The sequence below is a fragment of the Glycine max genome, chromosome 4, assembly GCF_000004515.6.
Source record: "Glycine max cultivar Williams 82 chromosome 4, Glycine_max_v4.0, whole genome shotgun sequence".
Classification (NCBI taxonomy): Eukaryota; Viridiplantae; Streptophyta; class Magnoliopsida; order Fabales; family Fabaceae; genus Glycine; species Glycine max.
The window spans coordinates 47,774,919-47,789,994 of record NC_016091.4 but is presented as its reverse complement, the minus strand read 5'-3'; the positions used below and the strand labels follow the sequence as shown (position 1 = coordinate 47,789,994).

At 29.2% G+C, this 15,076-nt stretch overlaps 1 protein-coding gene and 1 pseudogene across 1 annotated transcript; both read right to left on the bottom strand.

The window, feature by feature from the left end:
- Positions 1-2,770: 2,770 nt before the first annotated feature.
- LOC100783675 (glucan endo-1,3-beta-glucosidase 8-like) lies at positions 2,771-3,976 on the bottom strand (annotated as a pseudogene).
- Positions 3,977-4,426: 450 nt separating this feature from the next.
- Positions 4,427-8,981, bottom strand: LOC100795327 (protein SLOW GREEN 1, chloroplastic). Its single transcript, XM_003523205.4, has 4 exons — positions 8,175-8,981; positions 6,408-6,554; positions 6,158-6,238; positions 4,427-5,000 (listed from the first exon to the last, which is right to left on the bottom strand). Exons 1-4 carry the CDS (start codon positions 8,829-8,831, stop codon positions 4,815-4,817), a joined length of 1,071 nt encoding a protein of 356 aa, XP_003523253.1. The 5' UTR covers positions 8,832-8,981; the 3' UTR covers positions 4,427-4,814.
- Between the last annotated feature and the right edge of the window lie 6,095 nt (positions 8,982-15,076).

Genomic DNA, 15,076 nt, shown 5'->3' with positions numbered 1-15,076 from the left:
TAATGTAACGATTTAGATTAGTTATCTTTATTTTCACCGTCATTCTCACATCCTCTCTCTGTATGTATAAATACACATAATATAAATTTTTTTAATAATTATATATTTTTAATTTTTACACCATTAACTAATAATAATAAATCATGTTTGATATGACTTACGCAATGTTTGAGAATCACCCCTTACTGACAGGTTTATACAGTTATTATAAGTATATCTTAAGAGGAGTCTTTCCTAAATTAAGTATATTATCATGTGTCTTTAATGTCAGGTACGCCGATCATCACTAGTGCAGTACGTTTGGAATTGTGAAGTTGGCTTTAGGGTTACGGCATTTAAGAGTTCGAACTATTACCTCTCAGAGTTCGAATCACTGGATATTGCTCAAGTTCGGATCATTACAATCCACACTTTGGACTGAACGAATATAGTAAATTCAATATTGTTAGGATTGTACGTACTTCAGCAGGGTCACAGAATTTTTTTATTCTAGTATACATTTTGAGGCATTAATTAGCACACATGCACGTCCATTTTAGATTTTTACTAGACACTAAATTTTGGTATTAATTATTCATGGTTATGTTGTCTCTTTTCTTATATACACCTTTGAGCATCCAAAACTTGAGTGTCTGATAATTTTATTTTATTATGCTAAAGAAAAATCTTTTATTTCATGTTGGATATTTGTTTAGTTACAAATTTGATATATTGTTTCATTCATGGTATGCACTTATACCATGGTACAGGGAATAGGGAGGCACATATAGGAAATGAATTGTCTGCAGTCACAACAGTGACTACATGAAATCTCAACCTTTTAAAATACATTATATATTTTAAATAATTAAATTAAAAAATTATACCCTTAAATGATGATAATAATTTCACAAAATAAAAATTAAAATAATAACGAAAAAGTAAATGTCATTGTTATGTTTTACATTTACTTCATTTTTTAACATTCCTTTTCCCTATTATGTTCAAAAAGAGTTCAGATTCTCACTTTTGGCAAAGATGACTCGACGAGAAAAGCATAACTAACTTCTTCGCTGTTGCCGTTATTATCATTATTATTGTTAAAATCACAATTTTCTTGTTCAGAGTGAAATTTTAAATGATTTCTTTATGTATGTGTGTACACACATAAAGTAAAAAAAAAAAAAAAAAAAACAAAAGTGTTTGAGAAGAATAAAAATCACTTAAGAATATATTTAAAATTAATGCACTTCTATTAATTACTAAAAAGGTAATTAAAAAAAAGATAGAATGTCTCTTCGTGTAAATTAATAAATTATTTCTGCATAAATGATTCCGCTAAATAGAAGTCTTGGTGCCAATGCTGATGGTTCGTTATAGTGTGACTTCAATTACATAAATAAATTATATGTAAAATATAGTATATCGGGTACACTGTACAGTATAGTGCTGATATATAAAGTATATATTAAAATAAATAATTAGAGAGTTATATTATAAATGCAAACATATTTTATATAAATATTTTTATTAATATAATGAAATTGTGTACTCTAGTTAATTCTTTTTTTTATTATTAGAATCAACAATATGTAAGTACATTAACTATGGTAGGGATTATAATATCCATCAAACTATTTAATTATAAGTTTTAGTATTTTATGATCACTATTTCATGATTTTTCTATAAAGATTGTATTTTTATCCTTTTTCTAAATATTTAAATTTCATTTTTTAAAACTTAAAAATTATCCTTTAAACAACTATTAAAAATAAATCAGGAATACATATATTATTTTGTTAATATTAATATAACAGAAATCATAATTATAAGTTAAGACTCTTAAGGAACAAATCTCAACCTTGCGGAAAGGTTCAATGTATCATACTATTTTTAAGAATGAATTCCCCAATGAATAACAATCACATAAAGAAACTTAACGTGACACTTTAATCTAAAATTTTTATGTTTAGGCTTATGGATTTTTTCTTATTTGTATTGTACTTAACTTTTTTACTTCTACACATATATGGTGCTCAAATTTTGTTTATAAAATTTCACCTCACACTTATATTTCAATAAAGAAACACGTGAGAAACTTGCATAAATGAAAGGACAAGGAAATAAACCTTAGAAGGGGGGTAAGTAATTGTATTGAAGGAGAATTTTTAAGCAACAATATTTGGACATAATTCTCTTTTTTGGTTAGGTAATGAGGATTTTTTAAGAAAAAAAATTAGAATGACTGATTTTTGCATTCACCACTATAGTAATTAAAAAGAGTCTTTTTTCTTGTCCTCTCTCTTTAATTTGTATCAAGGATTTGATATTTTACAAACATAAAGAAAGAATGAGAAAAAAAAAGTAAAACGTTTTTCTTATTTTATTTTTTATTTTCTCATTGTAAGATAATTCTCAACTAGCTTAATACGGGCATGTTTGGATACAAGCCACAACTGCTTTTAAAATCTTTTCTATTAGAAATATAGAGCTTTTTTCAATAAAAAAACTCTCAAAAGCACTTCTAGCCTTGTATCTAAACAGGTTCTACATCTGTTATTAAATCTTGCATTTGAACTATATAAATATAAATATAGTATTTCAACCTGATAATACAAACTGAAAATTGTAATCATTAGATTATAATAACAGCACTTGACTCTAGTCTCTAGACGATCTATTTCCAAAATCATCCTAGATTATCTATTTCCTAAATCATCTTCACTAACCGCAAGAGGAAATAAAAACTAATGGCATGTTATATCAATCATGATAAACATTATATGGTCTCTACGTAAATGTTATGAAAAACAATGGCAATCCAATAAAAAGGCTTCCAATTGTACACATTGCTCTGAGCATTTCACCACTGCTCTGAATTTCTATAGGGAACAAGCAACTTCCCTTGGATGGATCCTGTTTCACAATAGTTGCCATTCCATTGAAATCACACGCCTCAACACTTTGGTCCCTTGTCTGAAAATACTGGTTGAAAGCAAATGAAGCATTGCCAGCAAGGTCCAATTTTTCACAAGAACAACCAAATCCTAAGCTTGTGCAATCAGAACCATCACAAGCATAGTCCAATGCACTTGGCACCAAACTCATGTTCTTAACATCACCACTTACGTTCTTGGTACACGACACCTTTGGCTGCCACTGGCCATTTGTCCTGTCCCTGGCCAGAAAAATCAATGGGAAACTTTGGCCTTCCGTCGTAGCGAAAAATTTCCCAATGACGCTCAAAGTTGCCAGGCTCAATGCTCTTCAAGTTCTCATCAGTTAGAGAAAACAGATAAATATCCATCGCTCCGGGGTGAAGAGGAGTTCCTTTCTTGTGTGCCATTTTCTTGAGTATCCCTTGGTAGAACCTTTTTGCATTGTTGTTGTTAGCATTTTTGTTACCATCAGTTGGCCATCCAATTTCACCAACCACTATTCTCAAGTCAGGTTAGCCAGCCTTTTTCAATGACCAAACAAGGGTGTCTAAATTTGCGTCATACACATTGCTGTATTGTGCATCTTTGTCTTGAATTATTCTGCCTTGACCATCAAAGAATGCAAATTCTTCAGGAAAATAGGTGTTCTGGTTGAGACTAAGGAAAGGGTATATGTTGACAAGAAATGGAGAGTTCCTTTCGAGAATCAAACTCAGTATTTGTTTTATGGCGTCACGAATGTCTCTGCGAAAATCTCCATCTGATGACTTGTCCGAGGCAGACTCGTAAACATCCGGCATTCAAAGCCGTTGTCACCTTCACTGTGTCTCCAAGACCAGCCTTGTCTATGGCCTTCTGAATGTTTTGCATTGCTGGGAATGTGGTCTTCACATATGAACCCTTGTAATCTTTAATGAATGGCTCATTTCCAACAGATGGTAAATCTTATTTTTTAATTTAAAGATGATATATAATAATATCAATAACACAATTTAAATATAAATCTTATTTTTTAATTTTGTTTAAATAATAATATAATTTTTATTTAATTACTCATTTAATTCTCATAATTACATAATCCATTTTCGTGCATGAGTTAAGATGATGAGGAATAAAAAGAATTAAAAATAATATATATATATATATATATATATATATATATATATATATATATATATATATATATATAAGAACTAAAAACAATAATTTTTAAATATAAGAAGTAAAAAGTAAAGTTTATAAAACTATACAGATCAAATTAATAATTAAATCTATAATTATCATTTTTTTTAATTATGATAGGAAGGTCGCTACCTAACATAACATGTATTGGAAAAAAATGTAAAATTTTGTTACATTCATATGAGAAGAAGTATCTATTTAACGAGAGAATTTATGTTTGATTTTCACTTTGTACAAAAGTTACGCACCGCAAACAAAATTAATCTTTAATCCAATTGATTAAGAAACACGCCTGAGCTCCAACTCATGACAAAAAAGAATTGTATTGAAAAAAGTATCAAATAGTATATATTATATAACACATTAAGACTTCTATCCACAGATTGGATGGGAAGATAAAACATTTCAAAGAGGTGTCGATCCTCAATGAACTCGCCCAGCAAGTTCCTAACACCCTCAAAAGAGAACAAAAAAGGTGATTCCAAAATAAAGCACCATATTTAATGATTGAAATACGTGATCTAACCAAAGTAAAACAAGAAAATCCTATCCAAACCATGTGCTATAAGCCCAGGGAAAAAAAAAGCTGATATACATTACATTGCAGTACATCATGAAAGTGGTCTAGCTTTTCGCTTCTACAAGAGCCTGCTACTGAATTGCACTGATGTTTATTGCCAAGACAGCAAAGAAGAAAACGTCCTATATTATCTTTATTTCCGATAAGAAAATTGATCCCTAAATTCCTTCTTAAACTGTTCCAGGGATGTTCTTTTTGCTGCTATGGCAACATCATCAAGAAATCCTCTCTGAGGAAATTCTTCAGGTACAAGAGTTTGATATGTTTCAAACTGTTGTGCTGCTTCCTCATTTTTACCCAGGAGACTGTATATTATACCCTGCAATTTTGTTTAAAATCAATTTAGTAAAGTAGTCCTTCACTGTGTGAGTTATCTTACAAACAGAAAAAACGGAATGGAATTGGAAGGCCGAAAATGCTGATGACTGAAATGAAGTTTATTGGAGAAAACTACAAGATGCGGAAAGGGGGCGGGGGGGGCTCTAAAGTCAAAGCATTCTGTTCAACAGATTATTAACTCCACTCTTCACAAGACAGCAAAAGAATTTAGGGATCCAACTAATCCTTCTCTCTAAACAAGAGCACCCAGAAAAGAGAGGAAAAGACGAGCTAAAGGAGAAAGCCCTTAATGCTTAGGTTATCTATTTACAAGGGTTTCTTACTTTTCACACCCAAGAACTTTTGTTATATACAGTCAAACTATAATGACACAGGATAATTTGCAGAGTCTCTTGAAAACCTCTCCTCAGTCCTCTCCCATGTATACTCTGAAGTTTTTCAAATAAAAATACTGTTAAATTAAAAACTTAGTACCTACACCTGACAGTTTTTTTTTTTGTTTTAGTCCTCATATGAAATAACTCTACATTTGGGTCCCTACAAGAAAAATTGTTCACAAACCAGTCTATTGTATATGAAAGTTATGAGTGTTAGATTTTGCTTAGCTGTCCATTGTCTTTGTTGAGATGGCAAGATATATCAAGTATGACAGTGTTAGATTTTGCTAGGTTGTCCCCTTAAACTATTTAATGTGAGCAATGTTATAACTTAATAGAAAATGTCAAATATTTCCATTTTGTCAGACTTTTGTTCTTGTTTTTCATTTTTACCCCTTTCTCCTTTTCTTACCCACTTCACTAATTGACTGAGATCAAAGGACTCGACTGAACCAACTTTGGGACCAAGTGTCCAAGCCAATGATGTTTCAGTCCAGCTGGCAGAGCTAACATTATGACCTTAGTCATTTACTTTTTATCTAACGGATTAATAAGTGAGTGAGCTCATAAAACATATTCCAATTTTGAAGTTATAAAACCAAATGAACATAAATTTTGGCAATATTATGATACACAGAACTTTTGTCTATAGAAAGCATTGGTGCTATCCTACTTTTTCAGAACGAGTCGCATAGATTAACCAATGTACACCATTGTATGCACTATGCACAAATCGTAATTGACTAGCTGACAAACTCACCTGGCAAATATAAGGCCTAAAATCTCGAGGATTTTGATCAATCAATTCTTGAAATCTTTTTAAGCCCTCCTCCAAATTACCCTGCAAAGCACACAAAGCTATGCTTGTTAAGTTATTAATGGCTAAAAGATATTGCTTATGGTTTATCCTAAATTGGTAGCAGATAAGCAGAGAAAGAGGAAAGGAAACTTGTCTGGTACTAGAACAATTTAAAACAGCCCCACCCCAAACTGATGGATCAACAGTTCACCTGGACAACATGCATTTGTGCAATTAAGATTCTTATATTTCTCTCCTCAGTAACTCTATTTTCACGAGAAGCTAACTCTTGAGCATTATTTAGCATTTCAAATACAGCAGGGCCTTCATGATTTTTGTGCATCGCCATAGCCAAACCCTGTAAATGAGAGTATCACACATTTCAGTCATAAATGTAAAAACATTACAAAGTTTGATGGTAACTTGATTATAATACAGTATTAATATGGGAACCATATTTCTTTTAATATATCAGCAACAAAAAGTTGTCAAGGAAACATCTAACATGCTACCTCCAAAGCTAAATCTAAAAGTATGCAACATATCTCTTGGAATGAAGTATTTTTCAACTAATCTGATCAAATACTACCTAAAGAATGCATACAGCAAATGATAAGGCCAGAATAATATTAATAAAAAAAATCCATATTATTTATGGCGCAGAAATAATGGCAGGATGCTTGTTACAATAACTCTTTGAACTTCAAGCCAAACAAATAATAATACCAGCACACTTAATTGTTATAACTTACAAGATGTTGAAGCAAGGTTCACAGGACAATGACTAATATACCTTTTCTGCAGAAATAGTACAAATAATAATACCAACACACTTTAAAAGAAAATGAAAATAATACAGTCAAACACAATATTGAACAGAACTTGGTAAGCTGCAGAACCATGACAAATTGACAATACATAAGCAATAAATATGCTTAAAGCAACTGCCAATTGGTATCCCTCCTATGAGACAAGTCATCTACATTGGTATGTATATTGATCAATTATCTCAAGCCTATTTCAATGCTTGACCCTGATCTTTTTTTTGGGTAAAATGCAAAAGTCAAATGTTTGACCTTTGTTTAAAAAAAATGAGGAGAGGCAGTAATGAATGGAGAGTTACATTACATGTTCTCTCCTAACTGATTTTTGTAGATGGCATTCTAAGAATAATATTGTGTAATTTAGAATACAAAACTGTATATTCTTATTTTCTGTTTACTTTCTCTCTGTTTCATAGGAAACTGACTTTGGTGCAACGTAAGATCAGCCTTCTCTTCATTTCAGTTTCTTTCATTTTCCCCTTTGTTTCCCAGACTGAGACAAGTTTATGTAATTCATCTCTAATTTGAATTAGTCCCAAATCAATCCTTCCAAAGTGTTACATTACAATATAGTTATAGTAGTTATTTTAACAATTGGCTAAAAATTATCATAACTGCCACTAATATTCATCATATTCACCAGAGAAATCCTCTTCCCAATCTATCTACTAAAGCTTTTGAGTATTGATATGAATCCACTACCCTCTAATAGAAGCATCACCTCTGGAAACAATACTAAAAAATCTGACATTAATGTTCTACGCTTCTGGTGAATGAACATCACGAAATAAAAACTAAAGAAATTAGGGAAGATATAAAATGCCAACCTGCAATCATCATTAACACATTTGCATACAGAACAAAAAACAAGTTATCTTTTCCACAGAAGAGCAATTTTTATGATGTGCACTCTTCAAGAATGATGACTAGCATAACAATAGAATACTTATCAATATTCAAATTTCAAATAACTAAAACTGGGCCACATTTCCAAAAATTTCTAACCCCTCACTAACAACATACGACTAACTAAAACAAAGCACTCATATCCTATTCCTATCTATCCACCCACCTTTCCAATCATAACCAAGATTCAAACTTTCGAGTAAGCATTCAAAATTCCACCAGAAAAAAGAGAGAGAGAGAAATATTACATGCAAAGCTCTAACTAGAAGAGGCCTCTTCTTCAAGATTTCCCTGAACAATTTTTTAGCCTTGCTCAATTGCCCCATAGTCTCATAACAAAGTGCCAGCAAGAGCCTCCACTCAACCTCATTCGGCTCCGCAGCAATCAAATCCTCCACAAACTTCACAGCCTCCTTCGACTTCCCTTTCCTAATCTTCCCATACAAAACCACCTTCAGAGCCTCAACATTTTTCGGATCCTTCTCCAAAATGCTCTCCCACATTTCCTCCACCTCTTCCTCACTTTTCTCTTCCTCGTTTTTCTCTTCAGTGGGATTCATATTCTGCTCCAACACTGCGCCAGAACCCACGGAAGGAGCTGCTTCTGCGAAGGCAGATCTTTTGCTGAAGCAACCCGATAAGAGAAACGACCCAATGAGGAAAAATGCAACCTTTTCTGAGAGGAACTTGGATAAAGCCCTTCCAGATGGGAAATTTGAGGAGGGTGTGGAAGGGGTGTGGGAAGAAGTGAATGTAGAGAAAAGGGTGGCGCGAACTATCGGTGGCTGAAACGAAATTGATGTGCGTTTGGTGCGGGTGTGAATGAGTGGGTGTTGAAGCAAATTGAGGAACTTTGGTTGGGATTGGGAGTAGATGGAAAAGGTAGTGATTGAAGTTGACGTCATGTTGATGTCGTCGACGTCGATGTTCTTGCCGGGAAAATACTCGCCGGTAGTCGTCGGCGTTTGTGACCAAGGAGACAAGGACACCCCGTTTTCTTTTATCCCACTCCCCCCTCCCCCTCCCCCATAAAAATAAAAAATAAAAAAAAACTATTGGGTAAAATGTAAAATCACTCTTTCTTTTAATATCTTAAATTTAAAAATTGAGTAAATAGTTTTTTCTTATCAAAGTTAATATTTAATTTTTAAGGATAAAATGACTAAAATTACTTGTTTTAAACATAAAAAACTTTTTCTTAATTTATAAATAAAATAATCAAAATCACATATTTTAAATTATAAGAGATGAAAATTATAATTTAAGATTCTTTTAGTTATAAAAGAATCATTTTTGAGGTAATTTATAAATTCTGTAAGTCCAACAAATAAGAGAACATCCTTCTTAACTCAGTTTTTACAAACGCGCCGCGATACATCAGATCAATTAATAACTTGCTAGTGCAAGACAGGGTTTTAAAAATAACCATTTTTATTTTGTTATATAAAAAATAATCATTTTTATTTAGTACTGTATTTCTTAATTTAATAGATAGTGTTTTAATTTTTGTTTCAAGTGTACGTTAGTGATAGAGAACGTACTCTCACGTTTCGACACAAGTCGTCTCACCCATTATATAAATTGACTTGCTGTATCTTTCTAGTAACTTGGGTTTGAAGCATATGATAAACCAAAATTTTATTCTAACATGTTATAATGGGAATTTGAAGATTTACAATATCAGATGTGTGCCAATTAAAGCTAGAAAAAACATATCAACCAAGCAGACATATTCCTTCCGTACCTTAAAAGCCTCCATTAAAATACATTTTTCAACACTTTTTTATTATTGATTAAAATTATTAAAAATTATGAATACTAAATAAGACTTATTAAATAAAAAATACTGATATAATATTGTATTTTTTAAATACATTTCAATTAAAAATAAATATATTTTAAAAAAATTTACTAAAAAGTGCATTACTAACCTTTGTTTTCATAATGTAAAAAACATTTATTTTTATAAAGTCGCGTTAAGGTATGGCTTTACTTTTCAAAATGAGGAAAGTGGGAGAAAGATATATATGTAGTTATAATAACTATAATTAATCAACAAATTGACGAAATTTGGAAAGACATCTGTTATATATGTATATGTAGTGTTTATTCTGATAGGGGAAAAAATAAAGGCCTGTCTGATTGCCATTTGTTTACGATATAATATTATTCTGTTTGTGTTCAATGTCAATCCTTATTATGTCAAATATAAAAAAATTGCTTATTCAGAAAATTTTAAACCCGATAGCTTGCAATGACAAACAAAAGGTAATAATAACAAAGACTTTAAGGGAAAATAATTCTCCCTTATGGTAGGGACCTTTTCTCATAGCACGCATTTAAATACCCCGAAAGAGGACGAATTGAAGATTTCACCTTTGTCAGGATATTTTATATACAGAGACATAAAAAGCATTGTAAAAGGGATTAATTACTGTAGAAAAGCATTGTTTCATTAGGATATGTCACTTTATAGCCAACGAATCCCGTCGAAAAAAATAACGTTAAAGTTAAAAGAAGTAATTATGATTCCTGTTGCGTTAATAAAATATTTTTTATTTTATTTTGAAACTATAATTTGTTCCATAAGTGAAAGACTACCAATCTGCCAAAATACAGTTAGGCATTAAAGTAGAAACTCAACGGTGCGTGTATATATATAAGATTCATTTGGATAATTTCTTATTTAAGGTTTCACGTTCCTTAAAAAAAAAAAAAAGTAAGATTTCACATTTGACATTTGTATATGAGAAAAATACTGTTATACAAGAAGAAATTTGATTAAAAATAGTTTTGACCGATAAAAATTAATTATCAGTCAAATCAATATATATATCACATGATAAGTAAAAAAATATCAAATTATTTTCCTATGTTTCTAATATTATTGATACTAAAATTTTGTAATTTCAATCAATAACTAATATTTTAGATCTCGATTAGAGGAAGAAAATCACTTTTGAAAATTAATGTGTTTGTTTTTATATTTTCATATAGCAAGAGGTTACGGCTTCTATGTAATTGACCTAATTTAATGTGATTTTTTTTTAGTATACGCGCATATTGGACGTGTGTGGAAACACATTCATTAGGCAATGGGTAACTCTGGTTAAAAAGAACCAACTTTAAAGCGAAACCAACTAATAATGAATTAACTATAAATTAATTAAAGTGGACAGACTGATTTTGGATATAATTGTTATTCGCGATTCTTTTATTAAGTCATCTTAACACATCCTTACTAAATTCGTGACATAACTTGTAAACATATATATACCTAGCCAGAACCGAACGGTAGTGTCAACAAGCAAACAATGATTGCATCTCGATATGACTATGGGAGCAGTGGAATAAATTGCAGGACAGAGCTGCATGATGAAGTAGGCCCATGTTTATTGAAATTGAGAACGAATTGAACCCAACAGGCAAAATATTATATTTCTATCAATTTTAACATAATGTTATTAGAGTTATCTCATCTAAATATCTAATTATTTAGTACTCCAAATTAATTAACTTCATATTCTAAATATCTAATCCTAAGTATAACTACAAGATCTTAAATCAAATAGAAATATGACTAAAGTTTCCTTTTATAATAATGACTTTGGTCTCCGAGTGACAGATATGTCATATATATCAGATTCAGATTACATCATTTAGGTTAATTATAATAATTGATCAGTTTCGGCTCAAATAACAGAGCAACATGGTGTGTAATAAGATATAGAGCGTGCACGCATGTCAGGCTAGGTAGCACTTCAGAGTTCAGAAAGCTCACTTCACTACTCAATTGACGACGCAGCAACCGTAACCCCACCTGCAGCACCACCACCTCCTCCCTTATTGGTCTACCTGAACAGTCATTTTCAGACAACTAGACGACCATGATTCGTTGATGTGATACTTTATTCTTTTGCAGAAGGGAATGTGCAGAGTTGAATGAATCTGCTTGTTCTCACCTTAGTACATAAGCAAGATAGCTACAGCCTAACTAATTATACTACCACTTCTCTAACAATGCTAGAGAATAGAGATATACTATATATTTTAGTAGGGAAAAAATGTTTTTTTTTCCTTTCTTTCTTGAACTCTTAAGGTTAGTTTGTAAGGAGTGAAAATAGAAGGAAAAAAAAAAATAAGATGAAAAAAATGTGGATAAGGATATTTTTTTTCTTTGTTTAATTGAAAGAAAAAAAACAAAAAATCATAAGAAAGTTGATTTTAAAAACAAAATTTTAAAATTTCTTTTCTATCAATTTTCTTCCAATTTAAATTTAATTTTTTTTTCTTTCTCATTTTCCTTCCTCTCTACTAAACATAGGATTAGTTAAATTTAGTTTTGATTCTTATATTTTTAAATTATAAATTTAGTCTTTAACTTTTAAAAAAAATGTAAATTCGATCATCCTGTTCTGGAAGTATTTTAAATTTAAAATAAGTTAAATCTTTTTCTAAAAAATTTAAAAATCAATTTCTCATATTATTTGCTACATATTTTAAATGAAATAAAAAATATGTAAATTCGATCATCCTGTTCAGGAAGTATTTTGGATCTTACCATATGGTTGAGGACTCACGATATCTTGTTGTGCAAGTGCATGCATGTCTTGTCACTCAGTGAAAATCGTTGTTGTTGCTCATCAAAATCGTCATCCCTACAAGAATCGTTCATCGTGTTCATAGATTCGAAAATTCTTTCAAGCAAGTTCCTTCTCATGTTTAAACTTAATATTTAGTCATGATTTTTTTATCACCATATAGTTGAAAGAGGGACCAAATACATATATTTTCAAAAGTTGAATGATAATATTTTATTGAGAGACAATGTATAGTTTTTTACACTAAAAATGCATAAGAAATTATAAATTATATAAAAACTTATTTTATGTTTATTTTTATACCTAATTATAAGAGCAATCTATTCTGTCATGAATAATCCAAAAACATGTCCATGATTCTGAGTTTTCCAACTTCCAAGTTCGGCACTCATAGGATATTTGAAGAAGTGAATTAAAAAAAAAAAAAAGCAAAACATGAAATCATCTTCGCTATTAACTGCATACTTCTATATATACTATAATAAAACAATGACCTCCTTAAATATGTGTAGTCCTTTGGTGATATTTTTTTCCTTCAAAAACTTTCTCTCTCCTTTTGTCTTTTTTTCCCACTTTTCTTTTGCAATTTTTTTGTTTTTATTTTTCCTTTTATCATCTATCTATTTTATATAGGAAAAAAATATTTTTTATTATTTATCCTAGTCAATTTTTATTTTTTTTTCTTTTAACGTTTACTCTTTCCCTTTTTTTTCTTTTCTAATTTAATTTTTTCTATATTTTATTTCTTTATAGTGTGCGATTTTTTTCTTTTAATGTCTTCTCTTTCATTTTTCCTTATTATTTATCTATAATAAAAAAATATTTCTAAATTCAATATCTATATACTATCCATCTATATCGATACATACTATAATAAAACAATGTCCTCCTTGAACATGTCAACATTTTGTAAAAAAATATCCCTGCGAAAACATTCTCTCCCTTTTTTTTTATCTTTCTTTCTACTTTTTTTGTATTTATTTTTAAATTCCATTACTATTATCTATCTATTTTATATAGAAAAACAATCTTTTATCATCTACTCTACTATTTTTTGTCTTTGTTTTTTTTTCTTTTATGTTTTTTCTTTCTTTTTTTCATTTTTCATTTTCTTGCTTTCCTTTTCTCATTTAATACTTTTATTCCCTTTTTAGTTTCTCTTTCTTTTTTTTATTTTATTTATTTTATTTCTTTTTTATATTTTTTTCTTGTATTCTTTTTACGTTGTTTTAAGAGCTTAAAATTAATTTTATTTATTCATTTCTGAGCTTAATTTTATTTATCTATTAGAATCAAAGACACTAAGTTGACAATAACTTCTATTATCTATTGCTTATATTATTTATTAATAAAAGAAGGTTTGCTATGAACTATATTACTCTTAAAAAAATCCTCCAAAATTTCTATTTCTTTTCAACTTTTCTATCTCCTAAAAATATTTTTAATTTTTTATAAATATATAAAAATTATTTTAAACTACTTACTGAATAATATGATATATTAAACTATTTTTAATTTTAATTATAATTTATAAACTATAAATATTATAAAAATTAATAATTTTTCAGAGTACAATTATAAAATAATTGAATGCTATTATTTTGTTCACATTTAAAATTTACAAAAATATTTAAATTTAAAGTAAGTTAAATATTTTTAAAAAAATTTAAAAATCAATTTCTCATATTATTTGCTGTATATTTTAAATGAAGTAAGAAATAATTGTGTGACTATGATTAAATATATTTTGTATATTTGAATACTTTTACTCTTTCTGTATTTTCAAAAGGTTTAAATAATTAATTATGTTTTCTACAAATATTTATAATCTTTTAATGGGACTTTATATTTTTTAATTGTAATGGGTTGAGTTTATGTTATAAGGTATTGCATTTTTATGACTTATTCAATTTAATGGCATCTAAAATTAATTTAAAATTTAAAATTAGACAAAAAAATATCTACAAATATATTATTTTAAGTAGTAATCAATTTTAGTGGACAAAACTAAAAACATGGCAAATACACCTAAGAAGACGATAGCAAGTACAAATTTTTATCATCTCAGATCAAGGACAAGGATGAGAGTGGAAATGAAGATAGAAAACGACATACTCATACTCATCCTGATCATCTTGACATGTTGTCATGTTTATTTACAAACATCACTTATATATTTTTTGTTGTTGAATATTATAAATTTGAATAAGACTAAAATAACTTTTAATATTTGAATTATTTTATTTTTTGGTTTTTAATTTTATTAAATGGGGATGGATGAAAATGGGGATGTGAAACAACATACCTATCCCAGCCTTATCATATGGTTATGTCTATTTACAATCATTACTTATATTTTTTATTTTAAATAATTATATATTTAGATAAGATTTAAATATCTTTTACTCTTTTAATTATTTTATTTTGTAATTTTAATCTTATTTTTTAAATTAATGAATACTTTGATCCATTCACCTGTCTTTATTAAATCAATTTATCATATAATGTTATATTACTATTAAATTAAAAATTAGTTTATCATGTCTATC

What these genes read in the sequence shown, in the direction of transcription:
- LOC100795327 (XM_003523205.4), bottom strand. Translation starts at nt 8,831, where the DNA reads ATGACGTCAACTTCAATCACTACCTTTTCCATCTACTCCCAATCCCAA. An exon ending in TTCTAGTTAGAGCTTTGCAT is followed by an intron (nt 6,555 to 8,174) that starts GTAATATTTCTC and finishes TCTCATTTACAG; the next exon opens with GGTTTGGCTATGGCGATGCA. An exon ending in TTAGGCCTTATATTTGCCAG is followed by an intron (nt 5,001 to 6,157) that starts GTGAGTTTGTCA and finishes ACAAAATTGCAG; the next exon opens with GGTATAATATACAGTCTCCT.